Source organism: Sinocyclocheilus grahami, unplaced genomic scaffold (genome assembly GCF_001515645.1).
Source record: "Sinocyclocheilus grahami isolate Dianchi unplaced genomic scaffold, SAMN03320097.WGS_v1.1 scaffold157.1, whole genome shotgun sequence".
Taxonomy (NCBI): domain Eukaryota; kingdom Metazoa; phylum Chordata; class Actinopteri; order Cypriniformes; family Cyprinidae; genus Sinocyclocheilus; species Sinocyclocheilus grahami.
Window position 1 is genome coordinate 924,856 of NW_015505336.1, and position 14,049 is coordinate 938,904.

Below are 14,049 nucleotides of genomic sequence, written 5' to 3' on the forward strand. Positions count from 1 at the left end.
GTTTTTCACAAATATATATATATATATATATATATATATATATATATATATATATATATATATATATATATAGTTTTCAACTCTGAGAATGTTAATTATATATATATATATATATATATATATATATATATATATTCAATACATAATTTAATGACATTCTGTAACTAATATAAATGATTTATTTCCAGGCTTGGAAATCATAATTTTAAAATTGTGATATTTAAATTTTTCCATAAATGTGGGAACCATGAATTCCCCACCATTTTCACAGAAACATTCAAATGTCTGTATTTAATATCAAAGTTAATAACTGTGTCTTTTTAAGATTTATTAATTTTACTTAGTTTTAATGCCATATTCCGTGACATTTCCAGGTTTCTATGACCATGGAAATCTGCGTTTTATTGTTTTCATCTACTGTGCAACAAAATTGTTTTAATTATTTAATTTGAGGCATGCAAAATTCTCAACAAGTAAAACCAAATTAAATAAAAACATTATTGACATTTATCACCCATAAAAAATCTGAATAAAATCTGTGCATCCCTAAACTGAATATGTGGGAATTCCAAAAAAAATCAGTTCTAAGAAATCATGCCACACATGTCCGCTAATGTCCAGAATTCACGGAGAGTCTTTCTTAAAAACAAGCCTCCAGGCAAGTACGGTCCATATGCAAGCTGTTGCAATAGCCAGGCATATGCTGGGTATATATAACACGTTTTCACCCTCCCCCTCATTCCTTCTGTTTGATCGCGGCGCAGACCGCCAGGAGCACACCAGACCGCATGCTCACTGTTCATTGCATACGTGCGTTCATTCAGCACAGATACGGGCGCAAAAAGGACATGAACATCAATGGAGAGAGTCACGGTGAGAATGCAAAAGCATCAGGCGCACACACAAACAGCCTCATGTACACAGACAAGCAGATGTGTGAGGCAACCTACACACCCTAAACACTTTAAGAAACACTACGAGACACCTGACAGCTGTTCCTGGCTGGAGGAAAAAAAAGAAGAAAAAAATGGAGAGGGAACGCTTTGCAGCTCGGAGCGCACAGCTGGATATGGAAACAAGTCCCTCTCCCAACATACACACGCTCGGCTCTCAGCATGCAGGAACCGACAGGTGACGGAGATGAAAATTAACTACAAGGACGATCCCAAGTGAGTCTCCTTATTACACCATTGAAAATCCTTCAATATAAGCGGACTCTAATAATCTCTACACTCTAAGAAGTGTAGAAATGGATTACGCCAGTTCAAGATTGACCTTTGTCTTCAATAACTTCCTGTCTTTCTCCTTTATATTGGTCTAATAAGGAGGCAAAAGTGGGAAAAAAACATAAGAAATGATGTGAGAACTTTCCGTAATCATAGCGCCAATGAGGTGCCACCATTTCAATAAGACGCAAGTTAATTAAATTCTTTTAGAGAATACTGCTGATCATAGGCTTTCATGTCTACAATTAGAGGTGGATCCCAAGCAAATTCCCATATTACGCCACTGTAAATCCTTCAACACAAGTAAGACTCTTGATCACTGGAAACACTGGGTACGCCAGTTTAGGACTGACCTCTCTCTTTGATCATTTTCTGTCTTTCTCCAATATATCGGACTAATAAAGAGGCAAAAGTGGGAAAATGTAACAGGTAATGTGAGAACGGCTAGCTTTCAACTTGGCTTGACAGCAGACAGAGGGTCAGTGATGTGCTGATTTCGATAAGGCGCATGAAAAGGCAAAGTGAATTCTCATATTACGCCACTGTAAATCCTTCGACACAAACAGACTCTGTTGATCACAGTAGCATTAAGAGTAGACATGGATTATGTCAGTTCAAAACTGACCTCTCTATTCGATAATTTTCTTTATATCAGTCTAACAAACAGTCAAAAGTGGGAAACGTAACATCAATGATGCGAGTCTAACTTTCTACTTCACTCCCAGGTTAAAGGGATAGTTCACCCAGAAATGACAATTCTGTCATTAGTTATTCACCCTCATGTCGTTCCAAACCCAAAAGACCTTTGTTCATTTTGGGAACACAAAATAATAGATATTTTTGATGAAATCCGAGAGCTTTCTGACCCTGCATAGACTGCAGCGCAACTTCCACGGTCAAGGCCCAGAAAGGTAGTAAAGACACTGCTAAAGTAGTCCATGTGACATCAGTGGTTCAACCATAATTTTATGAAGCTACGAGAATACTTTTAATGTGCAAAGAAAATGACAATATCGACTTTATGTACCGATATCTTCTTTGCTTTGCATCGTGGTACTTTTGTGAACAGTGGCGGACACTGACCGGAAGGAAAATAAAAGTTGAATAAAGTTGTTATTTTTATTTTCTTTGCACACAAAAAGTATTCTCGTATCGTCATAACACGGTTATGGTTGAACCACTGATGTTACATGGACTGTTTTAATGATGTTCTTGCTACCTTTCTGGGCCTTGAACGTGGAAGTTGCGTTGCTTTCTATGGAGGGTCTGAAAGCTCTCGGATTTCAACAAAAATATCTTAATTTGTGTTCTGAAGATAAACGAAGGTCTTACGGGTTTGGAACGACATGAGGGTGAGTAATTAATGACAGAATTTTCATTTTTGGGGGAACTATCCTTTTGAAGGCAAGTTGGAGCTAAACTGTGCAGGACGTTGGCCCTCCAGGAGCAGGTTTGGACATCCCTGATGTACTGTAATTTGCTTTAGATAAACCTTCTCCTATCGGTAAGCCCCTCCCCTCGAACGCAGATGAGTCAATGGCAGTGGAGTATCAGTTGCACGGGGAACGGAACTCGGACATCTTTAGGTTTCAGCGCCATAGAGAAACATTGGAAGATCCGAGGCTCGCATCGATTTGATGGTGTTTATGCTACAAAAATGGGAAAACAATGTGCCTGGGGTACTTGTAACACTGATTCCAGTTATCCTGAGAGGATAGGCAATACAATTTATTTTATTCCATTTCTTGAACCCAAACAAAACCCAAGCAAAATGTCTGTAAGCATTCAACCCTAATCCCAACGAAGACAAAAATTTTCATTTTCTGGTTGTCATACTCTCATTAAGTTACAATTTTCATCTGCTCAAGCAGAACATTAATGTCATCTTATGCTTCAGTAAGGTATCTGGCTAAAACTAGCTAACGTTGAAGTTAGTGAGTCCATGCTAATGTACAAACCTAAATAGTGGACTGTTCTCACGTCATGTACAGTGTAGGTCAAAAACACATAAACGGAGGTCTACATTTCAGTGCCTCTCCATATTAAACTGGTTAAATGTAAATTAAATTGTACCCTGCGGTACATGAACAGTGTTGATCCTCCATGTTGTCATCTGCGATTGTGATGACCGTAAAACATGAGGCTTCTCCTGCTTGCATTGTGATCTGTAAACCCTCGCTTCCAAATTAATCGAGTTACCCACCATATTTATTTTAAAATCTTTTATATATCCCTCCATGGCATATTCAAATGTTCAAAAACATCTTGTGACAATGTTTTCACACTGACAGCTGTCATTGTAAGACAGTGAGCAACTCCATTTGTTTGTCCGAGGGAGTAACAGTAACTAATGCCGAGTTCACACTGCACGATATTAGCCCGATTTTTCACTCGCCGACAGGTTTTGCGAAATCGCCGACAAATGCCCGAAATCGGAGGCAAATCAGTGCTCGTTCACGCGAGTGACAATCACGCAGTGTGAATTATCAAAGACGCAATCTGAGAGAATCACCGACCCATCGCCGACACCCGCAAAATATTTGGCATGCTAAATATCTGGAGCTGTCGGCGATTCACAATCACGCTGTGTGAAATGACTTCTGACTGAAAAACACATCGGCGATGACCTACAGCCAATGAGAGACCAAGATACAGGGCAGAGGGAAGTTCGGGGCGGAGTTATTGACCAGAATATCAGTATTTTAATACATATATGACCAATTATATCATACAGAAACAAGCACAAACATTTGCTTGACCAGCCACAACATCAGCATAACAGTTACTGCAAAATTATTTACCTCCAACTCTCTTTGCAGAACACCCAATCCCTGTTCCCTGCATCTCCCTCCTGCATAATCTGTTTTTCTTTTTCTCCTTGTAGCTGGAAATCAGCTCACAGACAATTTGCGGGTTATATATTTTGTTTTTAAATAATTACAGTCTCGCTGGAGAACTTCGGTCTGACGCACGCGGGTTCTCGCATTATTTCCTTATCACTTCTCGCGTGTGTTTTGTTGTGAAACGTAGTTTGCGGACCAGACAGAGCTGTCGGCGATTCTTCCTATTGTGAAGTCATGCAGTGTGAAACCCCCTTGTCGCGGATCCATCGTGCAATATGAACACAGAAGCAACTGAATGCTATCCCAGATAGTCACACAGTGTGAAAACAACGGCGATCCGATGAGTTTGAAAATCGTGCAGTGTGAACTCGGCATTAGGGGGGCGGGGCTTACCGATAGGTAAATTACTACTGCTATTAGCCTATGTAGTTAAACTAACCTGTTAGCCTTTCTTCCCCTGGTATGGGTGAGTTTCGAGCACACAGAACTGGGCTCGTCCTGATTATGGGTACAGGGGTGACCACTGCAGATCTGTCCTCCCAATAACCCAGTCCAGAGGAAACCTGTTCCTGAAGACAGCTATCCACAGCGCCCCCTGCCTCTGTGGAGTCCAGGTGGTACTCCGGTGAAGAAATGAGTGTGACAGTCCGCTGACCATTAGAGCGGTTCTTTGAGCTGGATTTTAGGGCTGATTTTTTCGGTTGGAGGGGAGGAGGGGTTGGCTGAGGAAGGTGGGAGCTGGATGGTTCTCCATTGGGGGGCAATGGAGGTACTACAGGTCCCTTGCTGGATGTGGGGCTGCATGCGGCTGGGATTCTCTGTCCAAGGGGATCCACGGCATAGGGGTTGAGTGGCAATGCTAGTCTATTCGAGAGACACATTTGAGTTCCACTGTTGCAATCCGGAGGTGTTGGAGCCCTCAGGCCGTTGACATACAAGGGTTCCTGCTTGCTCTCTTGTTTCCGGACCTTCTTCTTTAGCTTCTGGAATGTTCCTCTACCACTCACGTTATCCACAGGAATGCAGTGCGTTCCATCACTGTGGACGATAGCGGGACTCGTCCCAATGTACGTCTCCTTAATCTGTTCGATTCGGACAAGCCGGTTGGGTAGGGTGGGAGCAACCCAACATGGTATCTTCTTCCCTTCGACTTCACCATTAGGTAAAGACAGAGTATTTGAGTTCAAGCTAGGCCCGTGTGGTTCATTTAGAAAGGTCCCACAAGAGTTGCATTGCCTGTTTGCTGTTTCCGGACTTTTGCCATTCAACAAACTCTTCTTGGCTTTTGGCTTCCAGAATATTGAATCATTTGAGCCATGTCCTGTCTCTGCCTGTCCATTGATGTAAGACGACAAGGTGGGTTTGGACACCAGCAGCCCCTGCCCTCTTTCTCCAGCCCTGCGCCGCTGGTGTAGCCGCTCCAGGTAGCGCACCTCAGCGTCCTTCTCCGATTCATCTTCGAAACGCACACGGGTTGGGGACTGTCCATGTCTCCGGCGGGTTCCACCTGCCGAGTCGCCGCTGGAGGAGTCACTAAGGTTTCCGGAGACCACCGCCACGCCCTCCTTCCCAGCAAGAGGAGCCTGGTGTAAGGGTACACCAACCCAGGACAACAGCTCCCTGTACACACATGCACATATATGAAATGAGTTGCATTCCTGAGCACTTAGATACGCGAAGAAACGGATGCATGCCAAAGCAGCTGGCAGACTATCTCTCAGCATGGAGACATGGGCAAAATTTCTTTCTTCTTTGGCTCCTCTGTGCACATTCCTGACATGCTTTTTTACTCCTTTAAGAAAGGTTGTCTTTAGCATGCCAAGCATTTCGATATCATAAGCTCATTGTTAAACATGAGAAAACCAAAACTAGTGCCTTCAAATATCCCCTGCTTGCTTAAAGTGCAGGAATAGTAATCTACAGGTGTATTATTGTGCACTAGGAGTTTTTATGCCCATTAAGCTTAGTGCACTGTTCTGAAACCTATGGGACTTTACAGCTGCGAGTTTGTCTTAAACATTCAATCTCAAGAGAGGCAGTTAAGTGTTAAGTTTAACCCGAGCAAGCTGACAGCAGTGTACTCAACATCACTGAGCTGTTTTCCCCATAAGGGAGAAGCAGGGAGGGAATTAGGGAGAAGGAAAGTAACAGCTGGCAGACATGACAGGTGTAACAGAGCAGGACGGCTCCCAGAAGCTCCCATTTAAATAAAAAGGGAGAATTTTAATCTGTCACTAATTCACTAATTATAATTTTTTTTTTAAATCTAAGCCAGAACATTTAATTTAATTTAATTTTAAAACTAAATACATCAAGTACACTAATTCATGAAAATTCTTTTTTTATTGATAATACATTTTTTATTAACTATTTCTTTTATTAATTTCATTTTTAAATATTATTTTAGTATTTACGTATATTTTTATATTTGTAAATATATATATAAAAAAAAAAACTCAGTGCGTGTCAGGTTTTGTTGTGACATTTAAAATTGCCCTAATCTGTTCCGGATGCTGCCATGCAATGCATGCCGCTTGTCTTCATACCAAACAAGGAGACAGGCGTTTGGGGCGGCTCGCCCATCTGTCTTTGTGTGAAAGTGCTGAGGTAGAGAACAGAGCGCTGGACGGGGAAGTGGGATTTAGAGCCACCAGCCGTTTGTACACGTTGTATAATACAGGTAGTCTTATATAACAGAAGAGTTTGGAGGAGGACGCCAGTATACTTAGTTTAGAAGTTTAAATTCAGACTACTATTAGCTTCATGCTGTTTCACAGCTAGCACTGAATGCGCATCTTTGTTTTCTTTGAAACTAGAGTTGTTCTATAATACTTGTATATCAGTTTCATACAAATACATAGAAGTTACAACCTTATTTAATGTCTTTATATAATATGCCAGACTGAAATAGAAGACAGCACCTGTTGCTTCTGAAAAGAGATTTGCCAAACACTTCCCCCCTTCCCTTTTATCATCTGCCCGTCTCCAAACAGAGCAAAAGACTATTCAGTCCAGCACCAAATAATACAGTTTAAGATCTACATCCCCCACACAGATCCTCAAGAGTGAGCAGGCGAAGGCGTCCTTGTTTTGATATGAAGAGAGCCGTGTAGTCACCCTCCCTTCCCATGATGCCTAAGCCTCAAAACCCAACCCCCCAGCCGAAACCCCAACAAGCCAAGGACTAGAGAGAAAGAGACCGGGAAAACTTACAGGTTGTCCCTCTGGACGGGTAGGATGGTGTGGTCGGCTTTGAGAGGGTTGGACCGGGCCTTCATACGCGCTCTCTCCAGCAGTCGTTTGGCCTGCTCGTGGCGAGGGCTCAGCGGAAGGTCGTCGCCCAACACAAAGGCCCTGTGGGCCGGCCAGAGAGAGAGAGACAGAGAAAGAAACACGTCAGCTCCTGTGCGGAGTGGGGGGGGATTAAGTGGAGCAGGCCGTCATCACTAATTAGGCTGACGGATGCTGAGTGTGTGTGAGGTTTGTACCTGATTATGATGCACTAGATGGGCTTATGCATATGTTTACATGATCAAAGGCTTGAATATTACTTTAAAACAGGAATATGGTGATACCAAGACATAAAAGTGCTTATGAAATCGTCATAAATCAGAATGCATGAGTCATTATCAGGAACTGCTATACCTCAGGACTTACTACTGATATTATTCAAAGAAAACGTAGTTTTACTATGTAATAACTTTAACTCTGTTCAGTGTGTAATGTAAAATATTATTAATAATAATAATAATGAAAAAAATAATATTTGTTTTTCATGAAATTTTGTTTGTTACTGTCACTAATTCACATATTTATTTTTTTAATCCAAGCAAAAACATGGATATACTGTTTAATGATTTGTTTGTTTGCCTAATTAATTCATATTTAATTCGATTCAAAACTAATTTATGAAAAATAAAACCATAAAAATACGTATGAAATCATCATAAATCAGAATGCATGAGTATGGAAATCACAGGCAACTGAACTTAGTCTCATTATTTCATAACTTTAACTATGTTTAGTGTATACCGTAAAATAAATAAATGTAAAATAATACTAAAATTAATATTAATATATATAATTTTAATGATTTTTTTTATTTTTATAACTAAATACATCAAGTACACTAATTTATTAATTGGGGGGGATGGGGTTGGGGGGGGAATAAAACCACAAAAGAGTTTATGGAAAAAAATAATAATAATACAAAAAATTGTTTATTATCGAACATGTTTTCATGCCTCAATTCATCACTATTTTAATGGGTTTTATATAGTTATATAGTTTTTATAGAACACATTTTGAAAATAAAAATATACATAAATATCATGATTATACTGTTAATGTATGGTTTTTCCTATAATGTTCCTAAATTTCCTGACATTTTCCGACACATATTTCCTGACAATGACCCATTTGTTTTGCTTATTTTTAAGAATTTATGGCATCTTCATTAGTTTGGAGAAAAAAGCTCAGCTATTTCCTTTGTTATTCAACTCTTAGGTGGAGTTTAAAGGAGCGGCAGGAAGAGCCAATGATATGATCTAGTTCCTCAGCTTATGAAAAGCATCAGCAGCTGTTTTCTCCTGAGCTCACATTCCACTTTTTTTTGTATGTTCAACATTCAGACGTGCCAATGCTGTTTTTTTTAGGAGGAATTAAAGAACACTACTTTTGAGAGTCTCAGGAAGCTGAAATAATAAATCTCTAATCAACACTATGAGAAGCTAAATACACATGCTGTATGTAAGAGAGTAACGTGAGAGCATCAATCTGTGCTGCTCACCTTTGGCTGTGTTCACTACCTTGGAGCGAAATCCCAGAATCCCAATCACTATCACTGAGGCCACAGATACCTGTGAAAACAGACACAGAGACATTCAGTGTGCAGATTACAGGGCTTATGACCTCCCTAATTAATACTGACTTAATATATATATATATATATATATATATATATATATATATATATATATATATACAAGCATATATATATATATATATATAAAATATATATATTTATTTATTTATTTCCCCTGCTTTCCATCACAACCAAAACTCTAGGTTATCCACAGTTTCACTACAGCTTCATCTACTTCAGGTTGAGTGAACTGTGTTTGCCTGACAGCTAAAAGCCAGTTGTTTATCTCACTTGACAAGGTCATCACGTTTGTGTCCACATCTGTGCTTCAAAAGTGAGGAAAACAAGCGAACAAATGAAGCATCACACTGTCTCTGTTTTCCCATCTCCCAGCCTTTATCACTGTTACTCTGAGTTGTTTTTAATCAGTGTAATTCTCATTCTTATCCTTCTGTCCCCTCATATCTGGATTATCCAGCTCTCTCGTCTATATGACCCCTGCTTCATTAGGGAGGTCATGTGTGATCGTTGCGTGTAATCCATAAACGTGCTAAAGGAGACAATGTCATCTCATCAGACATGCACTAACGGCATTTAACACCTGTCTGATAACCTCGGATTAGCGCTGCTACGCTTTATATCGTACATTGTTACATCGGATAAGGACAATTACATCTCAGCTTTCGGAAACAAGATGGGCGATTTCGAGCTGAGTTTGAAACGCATATGCCAGGTTCTTAAAAATGTGCTCTTTTTGTTTATGTTTTATATGTAAAAAAAATATATATATATATATAATTTTTTTTACTTTTGTAGCATTCAAGAGAAGGATTACTTCTCTAATTACTTTAAACATGCCATGTGGTGTCACCATCTAGTAACACACATCTTAATCATCATTTTTTTAATAAAATATATATCTTTTCAAGATAAAGTTTATTTTGGTATTCATGTTTACATATAATTTTAGACCATTTTTAAGAGATGTTTAATTACTCTAAAACTGTCATGTGGTGTCAATATCCAATAACAATTAATAACTTACACATCTTAATAACTAATTAATAACTACACACAGTCATGAGGATCTGTAGGGGTCCTCTGTGATGTCACTTCCTGTTTTATGCTTCGTTTTTTTTTCTGCATGTTGGTTTGAGCTCATGACTTTTTTCATTTATTTTATAAATTTATAATTGAAAATTTCAAACATTTTTTCATTTATTATTTATACGTAACGAGTCAGTTTTGTAAAAATAAAAGAAAATTGTGATTAAGTGATTTAGTGGAAAAAAAGTGTTCAAAAATACAAAAAGTTTTCAAAAATGTCATAGTTATTCATATTTTTATAGGCTTTTTCTTCATTGTTATATCAGAACAGTCATACCACCTTACCATTTTTGATTTTATGCCCCCTCAAAAAATATCCATATTTATATATCCACTGTAATGGATCTCCTTACCTCTACCACCAATGTGTGTCGGGTCCTCTATCCTTTGTCCTGGCACATGGTCTTTGTTCTGGGCTTTCTGCAGCATCTGTTTGAGAAGACCTCGGTTCATCTCGACCCTCTCAGCCAGGGACAGCGAGCTTCCACTGCTGCACATGCTCTCCAAGCTGTCGGCCCGCCAGAGTCCACACTGTCCCACCTCACCGTGATTGTACCTGTGTAGGTGACTCTCCAGGCTGTCAGACCTTTGCAGTTCCCTTGGAAACTTGAGGCCCATTTTGTGTCCCATGGTTCCTCTATTTGGTCCATCTTTCCCCACAGGGATCTTCCCATTTAGAACCGGCATCTCTGGTCTGATGGACCTCCAGAAACACTTTGGAGGCATCCATGGTTTATCAGATGTAGAAGCATCGTGTTGAGCCCTGCAAGCATCGTTCGAGAGGTTCTCCAGGCTTGCTCCTTCTCCAAGGCCACGTGGGATTGCCAGCAAAGTTTCGGAAGAAATGGGATCGTACTCGAGTTCTACCTGAGGCTTGTGATCTCCGGCAATGAAAATCAGAGGCTTGCGAGGTTCCCCGTCTTCATCGCTGCTGCTGGAGCCCCAAGCGTCCGTGAGGGCGTATCCCAGCATGAAGGTCCCGGGAACCACTCGTTTGTCCTGGTTCTTACTTCCAGGTTCTTTCCAGGCAACTCTGCACTCGGAGAGAGACTTGACCTTGGACTGCAGCGCCGATACAGCAGAGCCTTGAGTTTGCTGATTAGAAGGTGAAGACGGGGTGCTGGGCTCCGGGCTTGTGCTGGAAGGACACTCGTCCTCTGGCTCCCTGAGATGGATGTCAATGTTTTGGGAGGTGGCAGGCAGGGGTTCAGCATCTTCAGAGGTCACTGCATCCTCCATGATCAAATCAGAGTGTCAGTGGAGCATTATGGTGGCTAAAGGGGATGGAAAGAAACAAGTTGGGTCTCACTCACTAATAACTGTGTGGATACACACAAGATAATTTGTTCTTAACTTCATTGTAATTTTAAAGGGGTCATATGACGTTGCTAAAAAGAACATTTGGTGTAACGTGGTTTTTACGTGGTTTAAGGTAAAAAAAACATTATTTTCCACATACCGTACATTATTGATGCTCCTCTCTGCCCCGCCTTTCTGAAACGCGTCGATTTTTACAAAGCTCATCGTTCTGAAAAGCAAGGTGTGCTCTGATTGGCCAGCTATCCAGTGCGTTGTGATTGGCTGAATACCTCAAGCGTGTGACGGAAATGTTACGCCCCTTATACCATATTTGGAAACAGGAGCGTCTCCATGAAATGACGGCAGTGGCAACAATACTACAGCGAGAATAAAAGCTATGCCTTCTTTCTTTGTGTAAACATTTGGGCGGTGTTATGCAAATCTTCCCACATAGTGACGTAGACATGTGGGGGCGTGTTTAAACGAGGCATTTTAGGAGGGGTGGACGAGTCTTAACTTTTATAAAGAATATCTCTTTGGGTTTGAGACTTTAATCTTTGCAACTTTACGGATCTTATATATGCACGAACAGCTTTTAACACTCCAAAGACAAAGGAAAACATGAAATCGTGTCATATGACTCCTTTAATGAATTTGGAATATTCTAAATGAGTAATTTGCATAAAACATACCCAAACCATCACCATATAAGGGATGTCCAAACAACCTTTCCTTAAGCCAGCCTTTAAAAAGTTGTTGGTGAATCAGTTTATTCATTAAAATACTTGTACAAAGATTTCATGCACAAATTTGTGCATACACGTGGTTATTAAATGAAAGCCAACATTTACGTGATTAAAGTGAATGTTTTGTTTATGAAATAAAAGTATTTTATATAAAAAAGCCCTAAAGTTTTGTCTTTTCTTATAAACACATTTGCTTGAGAAGTATCGTTACAACAAAATAAAATATTAAGACTTGTTTTCAGAGAAAGTACATTTAATAATTAAAGTTTATTTTTTCTTTCTGCATATTGATTGGATAAATGATGAATTGCTGATCTGTTTCACACTTTTTAAAACTTTATCATTTTTTTATTTTAATCTGCACTGTTCTGACCGTGCAGATAAAAATTTACATAAATTGCTTTCATAGATTGTTTTGAATATGAATGCATTTAGTCTCTTTCCCCTTGTTTTTAACATGTTTATGATTTAAATGTGAAAAAATCAGCCAGAGCAGTGAAACAAAATACACTCAAGATACATGATCTAAAAAAATAAATCTTTTCTCAAGGCTTTTTTTACTTATGATTTTTTACATATTTTTAACTTAAAGAAAATATTAAAAATATTCATTAAAAATGCTGTCAAACGATTAATCGCGATTAATCTCATTCAAAATAAAAGTTTTCGTTTACATAATATATATGTGTGTACTGTATATATTTATTATGTATATGTAAATACACACACATATACAGTATATATTTAGAAAAAAAAGTACCTGTATTTACGTGTATATATTTATATTCATATCATTTATAATATATATAAATATATTTAATATATAAATATAAAATTTTTCTTAAATATATACATGCATGTGTGTGTATTTATATATACATAATAAATATACACACAGCACATACACACATATATTATGTGAACAAAAACTTTTATTTGGGATGCGATTAATCACGATTAATCGTTTGACAGCACTAAAAATAAGACTTCTTCAGTGCAAAAATGTAGTGATAGATTTGGCAGTTTTTAGTGACATTTAACATGAATTGAGGGAAATACTTGTGTGCAAACAGGCCTTCATTAGGCAGTATCACTTACTGCATGATATACTGTATTTGGCATTTTAAACTGTCTTTTTGAGGCCATTAGTAACCACAGAGGTTTTAACTGTCCTCAGACCAGTGGAAAGCACATTATTCACTTAACTGAATTTTTGATAAATCACTTTTTGTTGACAAGAAGACTTTTGCATCTTTCATTCTTTCCAAACAGCTTTGGCCATGCAAGACTTGACCACAGAATCTAAAAAATGTCTTTTAGTCCCAAACAACTGCTAGTATGTCATTGTGGCATTGAAACGGGATTTTCCCAAGGCTGAGGGAAAGTAATAATGTATATTTTAGTGTAACACATACGTTTCATCTGCTCTACTAACTACTAACGCCAGATGTAGAACAAATAGTTTCGCAAGTAACCAATACAACACGCTAACCTGTTCTGAGAATAATGTAGGGCTTGGTGACACATTATTCCACGTTTAGCTTTCGGCTTAACAGCACTATCCTGCTTTTAAACCTCCAATCATCTTTTCACAAAGCACAATGTCATCAGACTAACATCTGAATGCTCTTAACTTTTAATTAATATACCACGGTGCAGTTAGGTCATGTTGTACACTTAGGATCTGACAGCCATTATTTGGACAAGAATAGAAAAGTATGTTTTCTCTGAGGTAAGTTCACAAACGAGTGAGTTTTCTGAAAGATTAATTTAATTTAATTGGTCTTCTCTTAATTAGGACACCTTCCTGGTGCTCCAGGTACTTCATGCTTGAATAAACAGACATAATTCCATCTGAACACACACAATAAGAGAGAAAATTCTCAACAATTTTAATCGCTTAATAAAGGGGTCATATGATGCGATTTCAATCTTACCTTTCTCTTTGGAGTGTTACAAGCTCT

At 38.8% G+C, this 14,049-nt stretch overlaps 1 protein-coding gene across 1 annotated transcript in view; it reads right to left on the reverse strand.

Moving 5' to 3' along the window:
• kiaa1614 (KIAA1614 ortholog) overlaps positions 1-14,049 on the reverse strand; it is a 27,502-nt gene that overhangs the window by 9,021 nt on the left and 4,432 nt on the right. Inside the window, exons 2-5 of the mRNA XM_016282282.1 lie at positions 10,394-11,314; positions 8,859-8,928; positions 7,283-7,423; positions 4,509-5,689 (exon numbers count right to left, since the gene is read on the reverse strand). Of these exons, the coding sequence (XP_016137768.1) occupies positions 4,509-5,689; positions 7,283-7,423; positions 8,859-8,928; positions 10,394-11,279 (2,278 nt within the window). The 5' untranslated portion in view covers positions 11,280-11,314. The remainder of the gene's footprint in view (positions 1-4,508; positions 5,690-7,282; positions 7,424-8,858; positions 8,929-10,393; positions 11,315-14,049) is intronic.